Source organism: Sarcophilus harrisii, chromosome 6 (assembly GCF_902635505.1).
Source record: "Sarcophilus harrisii chromosome 6, mSarHar1.11, whole genome shotgun sequence".
Lineage (NCBI taxonomy): Eukaryota > Metazoa > Chordata > Mammalia > Dasyuromorphia > Dasyuridae > Sarcophilus > Sarcophilus harrisii.
In genome coordinates, this window is record NC_045431.1 from 26,099,672 (window position 1) to 26,117,475 (window position 17,804).

General features: G+C 37.6%; 1 protein-coding gene across 1 annotated transcript in view; it reads left to right on the forward strand.

Moving 5' to 3' along the window:
* The first annotated feature begins 746 nt into the window (after positions 1-746).
* The window catches only part of NWD2 (NACHT and WD repeat domain containing 2), a 153,114-nt gene continuing 136,056 nt past the window's right edge, over positions 747-17,804 (forward strand). Inside the window, exon 1 of the mRNA XM_003773324.2 lies at positions 747-1,301. Coding sequence (XP_003773372.1) covers positions 1,151-1,301 — 151 coding nt within the window. The 5' untranslated portion in view covers positions 747-1,150. The remainder of the gene's footprint in view (positions 1,302-17,804) is intronic.

The window sequence follows — 17,804 nt, forward strand, 5'->3', positions numbered from 1 at the left end:
AAACCCCTCAGCTCGCCCAGGCCAGCGCTGGGAGGGTGGAAAAAGCCGGGGGCCGCTCAGCCCCGGGCTGCTCCAGCGCCCACAGTCCAGCCCTTCCCTCCAGCCGCGCCCCTTCAGGTGCAGGGGATGCCCTTGTGCTCGGCCGCGTACTCAGGCGCTCGGCCGTCCCCGTGACCCGCGAGGGGTCGGGCGGCCGTGCGCCCGGAACTTTGGCATCTGACGCCTAACTTCGAGGCAGACTGTACTTAATTAAACCCCCGGAGCCCAAACTCGCCAGTAGGGAAAGAAGGGAGCTGGGTGCTGGGGAGACCGTCAAGTGCTTTTTAACTGGGAAAAGCAGCTCTCCCTCCCCCGGTCCCCCCCCCCGGGGGGGGGAAGCTTCTTTTCAAGCCTTTTTTCCTTCTGCAGGACGGACGTGGGACAACCTGTCAGGACGTCTAAGCCTGAGGCGTCTGGAGGTTCCCCAGCCATCTCCGCCCCGTTTCAACACCTCCCCGTACCGACAACCTTTTGGTTTTGGGGGGGGGGGGGGCGTGAGCTCAGTGGGTTGGTGTGCTGGGTGCCGAAAGGCTGAAAATAAACTCGGGAGCTCTTTGGCGTAGAAAGTTTAGTTTTCTCTGCTCACCCCCCTCACACTCCTTCCCCACAGCCGCCACCTCCACCCTCCTGCTGCCGCTGCCGAGCCGGGAAGAAAAAGGGGGAGGGGGCTGGCGGCGGGGGGAGGGGGCGCCGGCGGAGGCGGAGGAGAGCAAGGGATGCCAGGAGCTTCCCGGTCCGCCTCGGGCGCTCGCTCCGAGCCTCAGACCGGGGCTGCCTGAGTGGCCGGCGCCACAGCTGACCTCGCGCTCCTCCGGCCCGCCGCTGCGCTGAAGACACTGGAGGAGGAAGAGGAGGAAGAGGAGGAGGAGGAGGAGGAGGAGGAGGCAGAAGAGGAGAGGCGGGGGGCGCAGCAGCCTGAGGAGCCGGGGAGTTCGCATGGCCGCTCCCAGTTGGCGGTGTCCGTGGTGCTGATCGAGCTGCCGGGGCGAGCCCGCTTCGGGCGGCCGGGAGCGGTCGCGGTCCCGGGAGGGATCGCCCTCCCCAGCGCTACCGAGCCGGAACCGGGGCCGGGAGGAGGAGCGGGAGGCGGCGGCGGCTGCCACCGTGGGCGATGTGGCCGGCCGGGGCGGGCAGCAAGCTGCCCTGTGCCCGAGACTCGGCTCTCCGCAGGGCGGCTTTCTCCGGGAACCTCACGGCTCTGCCTTCCCACCTAGTGCCGGCAGGCAGGAGCGTCCGGGTTTTCATCAGCGCCAATCCTGAAGGTAACTGGCTCAAGGTCTTCACCTCTCCCCTCTTCGTGACTCTGTCTGTCTGTCTGTCTGTCTGTCTGCCTGCGGGTCTGTCTGATCTAGGGGAGCCGGAGCGTGGCTCCTGTGGACCGCCAAGCTTTCTTCGTCCACCCTCCTCTTTCCCTACAAAGCGGCTGCTACCTTGGGCACGTTGGGTTTTGTGTTTTTAAACCAAACTACTTTTTCCTTTCTCTCCCCACATCCCCCCTCCACCGTTTGCCTGCTTCCCCCAGGACCCACACACATGCCACCTGGCGAGGCTCCGAATTGTGGCTGCCAGCCCTACAGCAGCTCGGAAGTGATCCTGGAGCCAAGTGCAGGGCTCCCCATCCCCACCCCCACCGCGTCCCCTTCTCTTTTTCTTTAAAGGTGAAGCCGCTTCTTGCCTCGGCAATCACAGTCTCAAGTTGTAGCTCTGTCACTCCCCAGCTCTGCAGCAGGATCTGTCTGGGTACCGGCTCCTTCCTCCCTTCCCCACTTGCCCTGCTCCAGTAAGAACAGATTCGTCTTACTTAATAATAGGGGCATCGCAGGGTGGCCCAGCTGCCTCCCGCGCTGACTGGAGGCTTCCCTGGCAAAGGCTGAATTCGCCCTTTGAGAGGATTTCAACCTTATGTAGGGAATGCGACCTTTTATCGAAAGAGAAGCTGAAGAGACCCGGCTGAAGTGAACCGGTTTGAGGGGGATGGGGAGAGGATGGCAAGGGTGGCCCATTCGGGATCTTGGAGGAAGGAAAAGAGCGCAGGGGGGTTGTTGGCGCCTGACTTCAAAGAGACAGGTTGGGTCACTAGATTTGTTTAAATGCTTGCTTGTTCTAAAATCCCGTTCTGGCTCTGCTCTACATAGTGCTGGCCCCGATATCGATAACGTTCGTGACTCTGTGGTGTCCTTTCTTAAGCTTGAGGCAGCTCCCTCTCTACTTAATGAGAGCTCACTCAATACTTGTTGACTCACCGCAAGTTTCTCAAGTGCATTAGGAATCATAGCCTATAGCTGGGAAATTTTTGTCCTACTTGTTCGGTATTCGTTTTTGGAGTCGCCTCCAATATCTTCCTGTGTCATTGCTGAATGTTAACCCATTTGCAGTCGTCGAGTAAGTTGAAAAAGATCATCTTGGATCTATATCTTCTTAAGGAATTTGTGTTTCCCAGAGTGATAGTTGAGCAATGAACACAAAGTATAGAGGACTGAAATAATCTTTCCTGGTCTGCCTAGTATTTAGTTAGTGCTCTCTTTCTCCTCAAATTAGTTTGTCTTGATTTATCTGTTTACCTCTCATATGTTCCTAATAGAATATACGCTCTGTTTTCAACTGTATTTAGCTTGTGTGTGTTTTATATTGTTTATTTTTTAGCTCTGGCTCTTAGTATACTACTTAGCGTATAGTAGGACTGTATTAAATGTCTGAACTGTGAATTCATTTTTACAGATGAGTTATAGCCTAAAAGAATTACGAAAGAATCTGCTAAAATAAAATAATAATAAATTCAGCTTTAACATTTGTTGAATACCACACTTATTTAATAATGGCCTACATTTGTACAAAATTCCCAACTTTCTAAAGCACTTGCCCCATAACAGCCCTGAGAAAAAGTGCAATATTATATCTCCATTTTTGAGATGAGAAACTGAGATTTGGGGAGCTGAATTAGTTACTTCTTATTACACAGGTAGGATCTTAGCAGAATTGGATTCTACTCCACTCTTCTAAGCTTTCCATCACAGTCTCTACTGTTCTGCTTGTGAGCAGGGAAGACAAAGAATAGATAGCTTTTTAAAGTTCCATTTCACTTAGAAAATAATGAGTGTGCAGCAAAAGTTTCTAGTATAACTTTAAAATTATGATAGGGAAGTTATGTGAATAATGAAACAGGTCATGTATATTAATTAGTAATGAAAGGTAATAGAAGAAACATTTTACTTAAGAGGAGAGGAGGCACTTAAAGTTCCGTTAATATTTTAGTCAGACTTTTCTAAATGAGTTGTATGTGATACAGATGTTTAAAAGCATTTTTAAAATGTGCTTAGAATATTCTTAACATAGGTACATTAACTCAGAAAAAGAAATATTTGAACTATACAGTTGGTTTTCTATAAAGAGAAAAGTTGAAACTAAGTTTGTGTAAATGTACAATAGAAAAATAGTAAAAAGTGTTGGTAAATTTTATTTTTACCTTTTGAGTGGAAATAATTTGGGGTGCTGAGGATGTTAGTAAAATGTATTGGTCACAAAATTTCCTCATTTAAAAAATCTATTAAGTGATCTAGTGATGAAATATCTTTAGAAATAACATTGACTTTTTAAAATATGATGAAGTCAAATATCTGTTATTACCATAGCACATAGGATGATAGAATCATAGTCTATTAGAATTAAAAGGGATTGTAAAGCTTAAAGAGTGCAATCTTCTTATTTTACAGAAGAGAAAACAGAGGTCCAAAAAAGATTGTGCCTAGCTTGTTTTAGAATACAAATAAGTTAATTCCCCCCCTCCCCCCAGTTTTTAACTTATTGGCAGTGGTAAATTTTTAATGAGTTAATATTGAATTAAGTAATACAGGAACAAATTTTATTTTATCATTTTTATATGATTCCTCAAAGTAGCAATATTACATGGTAAATATTGGTTTTGTTGCATATATGAGATCATTAAGTTCCTGATTCTAGGCAAGGTTCCCATTAATAGGATAGAAGACTGTTGTGTACTAACTTACGTGAAAGTTCAATTTATGTAAGAAATTCCTTGTTAAAAATAAATATATATTCTGGGCTTGGTGGTGCCGGCATGGTTCCTATTACCAATTATTTGCCATTTGCTCCCAAATTCATGAAGATAAAATTCAATAATCCTATTAACCTCAGGGAATGAGAGGGTGGAATACTAACTAATGATCTTATTGTACATCCTTGACCCCGACAAATTCCATGTGGCTCTTAATTATCTTAAATGGGAAGCTCACCTGGCAAAGTCCTACAGCCTTGAATTTATATAGTATCAAAAGGGAGAATGGGATATTGGATGAAACAGTGAAATAGGTTTCTTCTTATAATCTGAGTGTGACACCTTGCAATCTTAGTAACAGCTCTTTCTGAAGAGAGCTTTATTGCAAGCTTTTCCTGGATACCATTTAAACACACAAATAGTAGTGTGTTGGTAAGATCAATGACAAAATTCTCAGCCAATTCTAAAGATATTTTCAACTGTTAAATTAAGTCAAGGAACATTATCTGTTGTTTCCATGTAAAAACAGCGTAGTTCTAATTTATTCTCTAAACAAAAGCTTCTGTGTGTTGAATTAGGTTTGCTGCTCTAATAATCATGCCAAAGGCTCTTCCAGCATTATTGATTTAATATGTAGTTGTTTTAAAAGGTTGGTCTGGCTGGATTCTCTCCTCTAAGTCAAGAAAGGGACAACCAACAAACATACACTTTTCCTCTTTCTCTTACATTCTCAGAGCCATTCAAACTCATGCCTCATTTTGATAGTAACATATTATAAGGTACATGACATATTTGTCACCAATCAGAGTAGCTCTTACTACTCTGAACTAGTGAACTAGAATTGGACCATTTCTTCCTACAAATACCTTTATGTGTAAACATTTGCCAAAAGATCACAAGAAGCCAAATGTCAACTTAATATCTCTGATTCATTTCTTTCCTATCCTGCCTTCCATCTCTAGGCCAGTTTTGCTGTGCTTTGGCCCAAGGGGCCTAATTGAGTATTTCAGTATTGTGCCTGAGTTTTGTTTTCTGGGCGTGGGTGTTAGAGAAATAGCTCCCCAGCGAACAACAAAACATATCAAATTCAAGCCCATTCCCCATCATATAGAGGAAGAATTATATTTACATTGTGATGGTATAATTATAGAACCATAGAAATTGGACCTGAAAACTCTTTTGGTATAATCTCCTCCTCAATGCAGAAAATCCTATCATATTGTTCCTAAGATGTGTTATATGAAAATATAAATACCATATCCCAACATATTAATCATAGGGCTTGAAGAGATTTAGATTGTTTCACTTCAAGATGTTCTCAAGTTTATTCAGTTTATTTCTACATAGAGAGAGAATGCAGATTATTCTTTCCTGAAAAATAGGGAGACATACAAAATTTAGATAAGAATTGAGTTGTGCCCTTATGGGACTTATAGCCTAGTATGCAGAATATAACCCATATAATATGTGTAATATATACACACACACAAGAGTATAAGACAAGTGTGAACTAAGTGTTATGTGAGGTCCAAGGGAAATAAAATTTCATGGATGAGATGGCATTGGAATTGAACTTTAAAAAAAAATGTTTCACTATTAAGAATAGGGGGAGCATTATGAATCTCTCAATGTTTACCATGGTGTCTGGAATGTTGTTATTCATTTATTTTTCAGTTGTGCCCAATTTTTGTGACCCCGTTTGGGATTTCTTGGCAGAGATACTAGTGTATCTCTAGGATTTTTTGGAATTTGCCATTCCTTCTCCAGCTCATTTTACAGATGAGGAACTGAGGCAAATAGAGTCAAGTGACTTGCCTAGGATTATAAGTGTTCCTAGGCTATGAAGATGTCTTCCTGTTTCTAAACCCAGCACTCTATTTACTGTGCCACCTAGCTGTCAACTTGGCACATAGTAAGCATTTAATAAATACTTGTTGATTGATTAATTAGTGGATGATAAGTAATCCAATTTGGCTGAGTATAAAGTATGTAAAGCAGAGTGGTGTGAGATAAAGCTAAAAAGATAGATGGCCAAAGAAAGAGGCTGACTTTTATTCAGAAGGTAATGAGAAACCTTTAAATGGTTTAAGGTAGTAAAATACTATGAGTATATTTATGGGTGAGGAAGATAAGTGTAGCATAGAGGGAAGAAAGGATAAAGTTAGGAAGACCGCTGTCCATGGTTTCCAAACACGAACTAGAATTAAACCTTCCCAATACAATGATTACAAAGCACAGACAAAATACTATACTACAATTACCTTGCACATTATTTGATTCTCGATTCTGTCAGTTACCTAGATTAATATTCTGGAAAAGAAGAGTTAACTGTCATGGAGAACTATTTTTCATCTCTCTCCCTATCCCTATGCAGTCGAATAAAAGTGTTCGATAGATAGATAGATAGATACTTTTTTGGTTCATGTAAAGACAGACTACATGGACAGAAAGCAGGTATGATCGTGCTTAATAGAAATGTGGAAAAACATATTTAATTGCCCTGCTTCAACTCTGTCTTTTGGCTTCTGAGTGATACATTTTTTTTGTCTAAGCATTATTCAGATAGCTTGAGTACAGTATAAAAGGAGAGGTACTTTATCAGTTTATATAATTTGTACACAATCACTTTCTTTGTCTCTATCTCTCTGTTTCTCTTGTTCTCCCTCTCCTTTTTTCTCATTCCCATACCTTTTCACTGTTTTTCTTTCCTTTCTTTTTCTCTCTCCTTCCTAACTTTTTTGTTTCTCTGGATTTTGTTCTATCTTTTATGTGTGTGAATTTGCACTCACACATGCATACTAACAATATGCATGTACATATGAAATTAAGATTCTGGTAGGGTCTGCTGATCATTCTTTGTGCCAGCAGATTAATATCAGACTTATAAGTTCAGGATGAATTTAGCACCTCTTCACCAAAATGTGTCTTCCCAAGCATCTTCAATTCCATTTCCTAATATTATACATCATTGTAACAGTCAAAGAGAGAAATAAAATCAGCTTAATACAGTTCAGATACAACCTAGTAGTGAATGATATTAGAAATAATGGTCCAAGAAGAAAAGGCAAATTTAGTTTGCAAGAAAAACATATTGAGCTATTATTTTCATTTTGTACTCAATGCATTAAAGGTGCTCTTTAACCCTTGTAGATAATTAGTACTATTTGTCTTTATTCTATAGCTGAAGAAAATTGAGATAGCATGAAGTTAAATGACTTATCCAAAATCATAATCAAGTATGAGATATAATGATGAGAGCTTGAAAGAAATGGTGTTAGTTATTAAACACAGAACACTCATTCTCTTGAATAAGTACAGAGCTAATGGTCTAGGATGATGTTATCATATACCATGACATAATAAATACACTTAGCATTTAGGGGCACTCCAAAGAAAGTGTGACCTAGACTATAAACATATTTTGCTATACTAATATATCAAACCTAACAGCTTATTGATAATTCAATTTCTGCTACACTATGGGAATTGCATCGTTCATTGATAAAAGTTGAATCAGCAAGAATGAAATGCAAATAGAATTTAGCAAAGACTTCCTATAAAACATTTATGATCCCTTTTAGTGGCAATTCTTTGGGGGGTACTGGTTGGATGACATTCAACCTAGATTTTTCACCTGTGTGACCTTGAGCAAGTAAATTTATTTCTAAAGGCCTCAGTTTCCTTATCTATAATGTGACTATATTGTGTCAAAAGAGTTATAAGATCCCTGGAAGCTCCAAATGATACAGGTTCTTGAGTAAGGAACAACTGAGTTCAAATCTGGCACCAGATGCTCATTAGTTTTGTGATCCTGAACGAGTCATTTAAACTTCTGTTTGCTTCAATTTCTTCATCTGTAAAATAGAGATAGTCATAGTACTTGCCTCCCAGGGCTATTATAAGTATCATCTCAGATATTATTTTTATCTGATTTTTAAAATGCTTAGCACATAGATGCTACATAAATGTTCACTATTCTTATCATTATTCTTAAATCTGTGCTGCTATTGATCGCTCCTAAGAATGATATTATTATTGAAACACAAGTGCTACGGATTTTTTCAAATTATAATATTGCTGCCAAAGTCAGATTTTGAAAAACATTTATGTGAACCCACTATGTACAACATACGCAGACACAATTCTTTCCTTTCTAGAATCAAGTTTATATAAGTTTTACTTAACTATTCTGGGAAAATAGAGATATCTTGCAATTGTTTTTGTTTTTCTATTTAAGTCCAAATTTGGAAGGGGGAGGGAAAGTTCTCTGAAAATAGATCATATGTGATCATGGAAAGATCAATCAGTTGCTCAATCAGCAACCATGTATAAGTGTTTGCTGTATGTCTGGTACTGGATATAACAAACACAAAAGTGAAACAATCCTTTTCTGCCCTTACGTTTTGCTAGGAAGAGCAAAATGTTCACGAATAAATAGAGTAATTATTTTTTTTAACTGCTTTGTGATGGGAAGGTACTAGTAATGAGGGAACCATTTTACAGGAGAAAGCCCTTGAGTCTGCCTTTAAAGGAGACGAAGCATTTCAAGCTTTGGAATTCAAGAAGGAAAACCATTCCAGACATAGAGGAAAGTCTGTACAGTGACATCTGGAAACAGGAGGTGGACTATGGTCTATAAGGAAGAGCAAAGAGGCCGATTTGATGGAATACAGAGATATCTCATGAGGGAGACAATGGGGAATTGACCTATAAATATGGACTGAAACCATGAAAAGTCTTAAATGCCAAATTAATTTGTGTGTTTGTGGTAGCTGCACAAAAACTGGATTAGAGAGGTAATAGCTTGGATCAAGAAAAACAAATAATATTTATTTTCATGTGAAACAAGTGACAAAGTTGACCTTCAGTGACATTATAGAAAACAGTATTATATTAATTCCCCTTTCTTCTGCCTCTCCCATTCTCAGAGAAGCTTCCACTGACACCACTGGCCTGGTTAAATAGACCCAAATGAGGGAGGAGTTCAAAGTAGGACAGAGAAAATGGATATAGCACCAGTAAGCCAACTCTGTACCTGTTCTCTAGGGTAAACTTAGTAGGAATGTTAACCTACTAAGGGATTTATTGAAGATATTAAGGTATCACTCAACCATCATATATTGAGATCATAGTATAAATTCATACAAAATCTATTCAGACAAAATAATAACTGACATTTATACTCTACTTTGAAGCTTTCAAAACTTTACATATTAGCTCAACCTCTGTGAGTATTGTTCTTCTCCATTTTTCATATAAATAAACAAAGACATAAAGAAGCTTGAGTTGTCATAGTGTTAGCAAATAGCTGAAAGGAATTGAATCCACATTCAGTAATTTATCCATTACATTACTTTGCTTCTCCCCAGTATGTTCAAGAAAGTTCATGACTACCACTATCTCACTATCAGAAGGAAGACTAAAATCCAATAAGTTCCAAGTCTAGCCAATTAATTTAGCAGTAGGAGTAAATGTTCCTAAAGCATAACGCAGTGATGTCAATTCTGCTCTTGAGGCAGAATTACAAAAATCAGTCATTCAATTCGGAAAACATTTAAGTGCATATAATGCATAAGGCATTCTACTGCCTACTGGGAATATAAAGATGAAACAAAATGTGATATCCTCTGCCTCTGGAGTTTAAATTCTATTAATAAGCGTTTGAGAAAACCCTCCCTCATTGACTATTGATATCTGAAGCACTAGACTACAACAGCCAACTCCAGTTATTTGAGAAATCACATATTTGGAAGAAATTTTAATCACTAAAAGTTGTTCTCACACAATTTTGTTGTTACTTTGATAACTAACTTGGTTCTGCTCATTTCACTCTTTCTTCATTATTTCCCTTAGGTCTTTCCATGTTTTTCTGTTCTAACCTCTAACTAAATCATTGATTTTCTCTAACTATGACTCATCTAGCTCCTTCTTGAGATCTTTAACTAACAACTAATTGACAAGTAATCCATACCATCCCCTAGGTAGGCCCAAGAAATAACTAAAATTTCTCCCCAGACACCAGAATATAAATAGATTTCTGGATGATAGGGTCCCATACACTGCTAAAGGGTTCCATCTGCAATAATAAAGAAGACACCATAGAAATACTGGTTTTCTGGTTTCTTTCAAAGTTAATACTCACCCATGGGGTATAGAGTGATATAGTTTCAAATATGTAAGAAAGTTATGTAGAAATTAATACTAGTGAAGATAAGAAAATATAATGTGTTGCTACTTGAAATGAGTTGCCACTAATAATAGAATGTGGATCTAAATGATTGCAAAATCCATTAATAAAAAGTGAAATTTTAGATGAGGTAAAACCAAAATTACAAATATAAATAATTTAAAATATAATTAGCAAAATGGGAAAAAAGAGTTTATCTAGAAGTTATAAAAACCCTAAAATAGGAACCTTAAGAGGGCATTATCTTATTTATCTAAAAGTGGTTTCAAAAGAAAAGCTCTAAGTATGACTTGTCTCTTGGTTTCAGCTTCTTTATTGATTAATAAGGCTATTGGACTTGCTGATCTTTGAAGTTCCTTTATGATCTAAATTCTATGAACCAATAGAGGATGGCCCCAAAGTTTTCAAGAACATTTTAGTACCATATTTAATTCTTTCTGCAGGATGGTGTAAATTTAAATAACAAACAACATTTGTTCTTTGGAAGTATATCTTTTCTGGGGAGCATTCTGGAATTATGCCTAAAGAGGTAAAAAGAAAAAATTTGTATATCCTTTGACCTAACAATACCACCAATTAGGTCTGTTTCCCAAGGTGATTAGGGGAAATGGGAAATAACTCAGATGTTCTAAAATATTTATAGAAACTTTCTTTGTAGTGACAAAGAAGTGGAAATTGAGGGAATGTCTGTCAATTGGAGAATGGCTAACCAAGTTGTGGTATATAATTGTGATGGAATTCTACTGTCCTATAAGAAATAATAATATAATTGATTTTAGAAAAACATGGAAAGATAAAATAATGAAGAGGAAAATGAGCAGAACCAAGAGGATGTTGTACACAGTGGCAGCAAAAATATCATGACATTCAGGTGTAAAAGTATGATATCCCATGTGACAGAGGGGGAAAAGGAAAGGAGAGAAAGAAGAAAGGAAAGAAGGAAGGAACAAAAGATGGAAAGAGGGAAGTAAGAAGGGAGGGAGGGAGGAAAGGAAGGAAAGAGGGAGAGAAAAAGGAGGGAGGAAGAATGAAAGGAGGGAGTTTTCCAAATGACCAATTCCAGTTTGTGAATACTAAATCATTTTGAGTATTATAAATATTCAAATCAATTACAAAGGCCTTATGTATGAAGTACTATGAACTGATAAATATGTTTATATATGTGTGTGTGTATGTATATATATATTTTTTTTCCCTTCCCTTCCCTTTCCTGCCAACTGATCACTATATAGCTTTGTAATAGTTCTCGTGATTTGCTTACATCTTTATCAATTCATGTCTTACCAGATTTCTTTGAAACTATCTTCTTCATCATTTCTTATATCACAGTAGCATCCTATCATATTTCTAGATAATAATTTGTTTAGCCATTCCCCAAATTGATGGGAACCCTCTCAGTTTCCATTTTTTTGCTATTGCAAACAATACTACTCTAAATATTTTTGAAGATATCATACCTCTTTTCTCACTATCATTGGTACATAGGTCAAATAGTGGTATAGCAATGGTACCTTAATAGTTTTGGGTGGAATCATACTTTCAAATTTCTTTGTTGAATGGCTAGATCAGTTATTAGCTCCACCGGCAGAGAATCAATGTACCTGTTTTCCCACAATTCCAACTAGCATTTGTCATTTTCCATTTTTTCGTCACTTTTGCCAACATAAATAGGTGCAAAGTAAATGTCATGATTATTTTAACTTGCATTTCATAATTATTAGTGATTTGGAGAATTTTTGGGGTTTATTGATAGCGTGGGTTTCTTTCTCTGAAATTTACCTCTTTATAAACTTTGACTATCATTTAGGAAATCATTGTGATTCTTATATAAAGAATGAGATCTTTATAAGAGAAGTATGGTGTGAAGATTTTCCCCTATTTACCTGCTTCTCTTCAAATTTTATCTACATTGGGCTTTATTGTGTAAAAGTTTTTTAATTTTTGGTAATAAAAATTGTGACCCACTCCATCTCTTGCTTGGTCATGAACTATTCCTCTGTACATAGAACTGATAAGTCAGATAGACTGACAGGTAATTATTTCCCTTTGCTCCTCTAATTTGTTTCTGATAACAGCATTTGTCTATATCATATACCTATTTTGGAGGTTATCTTGGTGTATAGTATGTGATGTTGGTCAATACCTCATTTCTGCCAGATTGTTTTTCAGTTTTCCCAAACGTTTTTTGTCTAATAATGATTTCCTTCCCCAGTAGGTGGGATTTTCTGAGCTGAGCTGAATTTATCCCTGTGCTCTTGATTATTTTATCAGTTTATTGGATAAAGTCATAGCTTATCATAGTGACAGAAGAAAGAGAAGTAGCAAAGTGGAATTAGTGGAAGATGCATCTGTCTGAGTGAGCTTAGGACCTAGATTCAAGTCCTGCCTCGATGCTGGCTGCCACAAGCAGATTTAGAATTTAGAAAAGTGACTCAATAATAATATTTATTGGGATTTAGAAAAGTTATTCAATTTCCCTGATTCTTAGTTTCCTCATCCATAAAATGGGAAGGTGGAAGTTGAAGACCTTTACCTATCCTTCTAGATCTCAGTCTATGATTTTCAGTATTTCTTCACTGGAGACAGGAGGGATGGCTTACATGTCAAATGATAGGATCCAAAAAGAAAATCTTAAGAAATGGGGGGGAAAGAGGCTAAAACTAATAGAGATAAATGTAAAGTCTTAAAATATGGATTCAAAAAAATCTATTTCTCAAGTATAAGATATAGGAAATGTGCTAGGTAGACAACATTTCATTTGAAAAATATCTGAGTTTCACTGAACTTGGACTGCAAGCTCTATGGCTGCATCGTGTCTAGAACTAGAGAGGTGATTTAGTACTGCTGTTCTCTGCTAGCTCTGGGTGACATTTGGAGTTTTATATTCATTTATATGTGTCACGATGTCTGGCATATATTAAACACCGAATAAATGCTGATTGATTGATTTTCTTTCTTCAAGTCCAGCATTATCATATTTACATACTTTACTGTCTCTAGTCTAGACTGATACAGTCTCAATAAAAAGAACTTTTTTCTGCATAACAGTGGTTTAAAAATATTGGGGAAAAAAGTGTTGTGGCAAAGAGTTGAATTAATCACTGTAGTTCTGGACATGATACAAGAAAATATTAGAAACATTCTTTTTATTGTCAATGTCTTTGAATCCGAAGCGTACCAAAGGTTTCATCACTGCCATGGTTAAAATAAAGGACAAACAGCAAAACATGGATGGCAGGTGTCATTCCATGAATGATGACAGAATGTGACCTGGTTTCTGTGAACTGATCTTCACTGAAATTCCCATATCTTCTACTATGTGTAATATTATGAAATGGGTGAAACTGACATTTTTTTTCATGGATCATATTTCCACCAGAGAGAATAGAGTGCTTCTGACACAGATTTATGGAAGAATTGAATTTAAAGTATTTCTTCAATGGAAAGAAAGATTTGGTTCATTTTTGGTGAATTGGGTGGTTTGGAGGTAGACTGGAGCACTCCATTAAGTGGACAGTGAGTAGGTTGTTGCTACTTGTGAGTTTTCTTTTTGCCTGGGGTAGAAAGCACAATCTAGTAGAAAATATATTAAAAAATGGTGAGAAACTTGCTTGCTGACATTTGCAGAACTAATAGCATCTCACAGTCTGTTGAAGGAAAGAAGGAATTGGAAACCATTAAATTAGTTCAAAATGACATAGTATTGGGGAAAGCCTGAATGCACGCTCAATCAAATATGTTTCAATTGTGGGCTCCACAGGAATTCGCACTTAATTGAAGATGTTTAACAAAATTCTAGCAATCATTTATTGACTACTATATGCAAGGTACTTTGCTGGAATATTCTGAGATCAGAATGAAATTAAGAAACTTTTGTCCTGTGATGGTTATTAAAGAAATGATGTGAAATTGCTGTCTAAAAAAATAAATATTTACAAGTAAAATGAGAAGGGATTGATAGCCAATTTCCTTTCTAAATTTTGATTGTCTCAGATATTCAGAAGACCAGGGCATATGCAGAAACCCTTGTATAAATAGAAGGCAGAGATGTTTAATGAAAGAAAAGAGAAAAAAATAAGGATTCAGCTATACCCCTCAAATAATCACTGTCCATTCTTTAAGTTCCTGCTACCTTTAAGAGCAATGATCTGAGAGCAGACAGGCTCTTATCTTGAATATATGAAGAGAATTAAGAGGACTTTTTTTAACCATAAAAGAAAATGAAATAAAGTCTTTGATTCAAATCACTTTGAAAACACTTCAAAAGTATCTGAATGGCAAGGTTTGTTTTTTTTTTAATAAATTATTGTGTGTTCTTCCCTCTCCTAAAATTGAGCTGCTTATGCAATATTCCGCATTTTTATAAAAAGACTAAGGCTACAAAATATATTCAACTTCATATTTCTAAACATTGCTTCAAAAATATAAAATGCTAATTCAGATTCAAACTAAATATTGTTACTATAGATTTTGACTGCAAATGATAGGCAGAAACTCTTAAGAATTTGAATTCAAAGACAGTTTGTCAAAAAAATAACCGCACCACTTTTAACCACCATTATAAGTGATTTCCTCTTTGTACATGATGTTCAGAAAAATCCTTATATCCCAGTTCTTATATTTTTATATAAAGCAAAATGTACTAATTCATTCTATTAAAGATTATTCTTTAATTTTCTTGCTTTGCATCTGTAAAATATATTTGTAAAGGAGTAGATAGATGCTTTAACTCATCTCCTACCATTTTTAGCAGGTTAAATTCCCAGCCCTCACTGGAAACCCAACCAGATAGAAGTGTAATTAGGAACTATTTAACAAAATAAATAAAAATACAATATAACAGAGATCATATTAATTTGTTATTTTCTAAGTTATTATGTGGTTTGCAGGAATCTATTTGATACCATTGCTCTAGATCACGACTCTTACATTGTCATTCAATAAACTTTTATTCTGCTCCATCAGCCAGAAGCACACCATCGTATATGGAACCATCAGTTACAGCAAGTAGAGAAGTTCTGAATGCTATGGATAAGTTCACTTACCTTAGTAGTATATTTTCCAGGAATGTGCAGATTGACAATGAGGTTGACAGATGCATTGCCCAAGCTAGCTCAAGGTTTGGGGGGCTGCGAAGGAAAGTGTGGAAGAAAACAAGTATTAAACTGATTATCAAACTGAAGTTTTCTACAGAGCAATTGTGCTGACCTCATCGGTATAACCTGTGAAACTTGGCCATGGCAGGAAACTGAATCTCTTCCATTTGAATTGTCTTAGGAAGATTCTAGAGATCATCTGGCAGAATAAGATACCGGATGCTGAGGTTCTTTCTCGAACTAAACTCTGAAGTATTCAAAATCTCCTGCAGGGACTGCAACTCTGATGGGTTGGCCAAATTGTTCAAATGTCAAACTTGCTAAAAAGACTATTTTATGGAAAACTCACATAGGATAAATGTTTACATAAGGGGCAGAAAAAGCAGCACAAGGATTCTCTCAAGGTCTGTCTTAAGAGCATTAGAATTGATTTTATGATATGGGAGACACTGGCATGTTATGAACTCATCATATGTTCCTATGAGCCAAGAAGAAAAGGACCATGAGATGCACAAATTCAGAGTATCATCTATCCAAAGTATTCATGTGGACTATTTGTGCCTACCCTGTAGTAAAGCATTTCTAGCTGTATCAATCTAATCACCCACAATCAGACACACTTGATTCAAATATGGTGATGTTATTTTTGGTCTTTTTGAGAACAAATGACCACACCCCACTGTTTAAAAGTTCATAATTATATTACACCACCTTCTCACCATTCCTATCCGGGCTTCCAGAATTCTTCTACCTTTATCAAGGACTACAGCATCTGCTATAGATTTCTCTAGTCTCCTTTCATCGTCCTAGAAATATGTTTCTAATCTCTTAACACTTCAACCTTGCCAGTCATTATTTTTGTCAGTATCAATAAGTTCAAGTTCCATTATATGTCAACCACCCACCAGAGTGAGCCCAACTTAACCTAACCTTCAATTGGATTGCCCACTTTCTGAAACCTGAACTTTGACATTCCTCTCAACTACCAAAAAATTCTACCCTTCTATTTCTTCTATCTACTCTTCCTCCTGCCTGATCTGTTCTTCAGGATCATCAATCTCTTGAACTCATAGAACAAGATCCCCACAATTTCCCCTTCTATATTTCAATTCTTCTCCCTTTTCACCCATTCCATCCTTTCATTATATGTGAGAGGGAGAAAAAGTACTTTTTTTCCCTTTGTTTACCCTTTGCTTTGATTTTATCCATTCCTGACTTTTCAGATTTATGTCAGTGATTCCCTCTATCTCTTGCTGGGCTAACCCTCCTCCATGATAAGATTTAGTGCTGAAATGCAGAATTCCAGTTTGGAAGAGCTGTTCTCCTGAAATATCCAAACTGGTTTCTCACACTGCCCCCCCTCCCATACACACACACACATGAATAAAAATTTGATGCAAAATTCTCTCTCTTTCTCCTGCTTCTAGGTGATTACTGCCAGACCATTGCCATTCTTCTGGCAAAACGAATCTCTTTTTCCTCTCTTTGTGATTTTACTCTGAATGTTTTATCCTTGCTCTCTCACTAAAACAAAGTCTTTGATCATCAACTCTTAAAAATTGACAGGTCTTTTCCTGGACCCCCATCCCACCATCTTCTTTCACTAGTAAAATTCTTCTTTATCGTCCCACTACTATATAGCGTTAAATTATAAATGAAAACATTCTGAAAACATTATTTGCATTACCCCCCCCCACTTTCCTATTTTTCCCTTTATCACTTTTGTTCTTTAGATTCTTTAGTCCAGTGATGCTCTTTGCTTTCTCAGTGGCAGTGTCCAGTTTTTTTTAAGTAATTAAAAAGGCAAACAAAGATTTACTGCTCTATCCAGCTTTATAAAAACAATATATTATTTCTTAATCCTTCTTTGCTTTCTGGAACTCAACTCATTTCTCTGTTACTCAACTTACCATTCTCTCTCTTTCCCCTTCCCTTCCTCCAGCCCAAAGTCACCCTGATTCTAGGTATATTTATCAAGAGAGATGGGATGATTTGCTATCTGAAGCATTTAATTTTCTTCTGCTTTGTCACTTTGCAAATTGAAAGCCCTGAAGACTAGCTTATCACCTCATTTTCCCTTTAAGAATTATTTTGTAGACTCTTTCAGTTTTATTCTTCATACTGTTATGTTTACTGCATTTTATAATGTTTTTTCCTTTTAATTCGATGTAACCCTACACTTTTTATGCATTCCGATCCAATCCCAAAGAAAATTGAACTGAATGACCTGGTTCTAAGATTTTAGAATTTTTCAAATTGTTTTAATGCTTCAACCAAGAATAATTAAGGACTTCCTAGGGCTACATTATGGCTCTGATTAAGATGCAAATAGTGCTTGTTATTTACTTGAATCCTTAAGTAGAAATTAAGTAGAGTGACTTAGGTTCCATGGCACCCCAGGGTAACAAAACAAACCTCCACAAGCACCTTAAGATATTTTCAATTTTGAGGAAAGCATGATACTCAACAT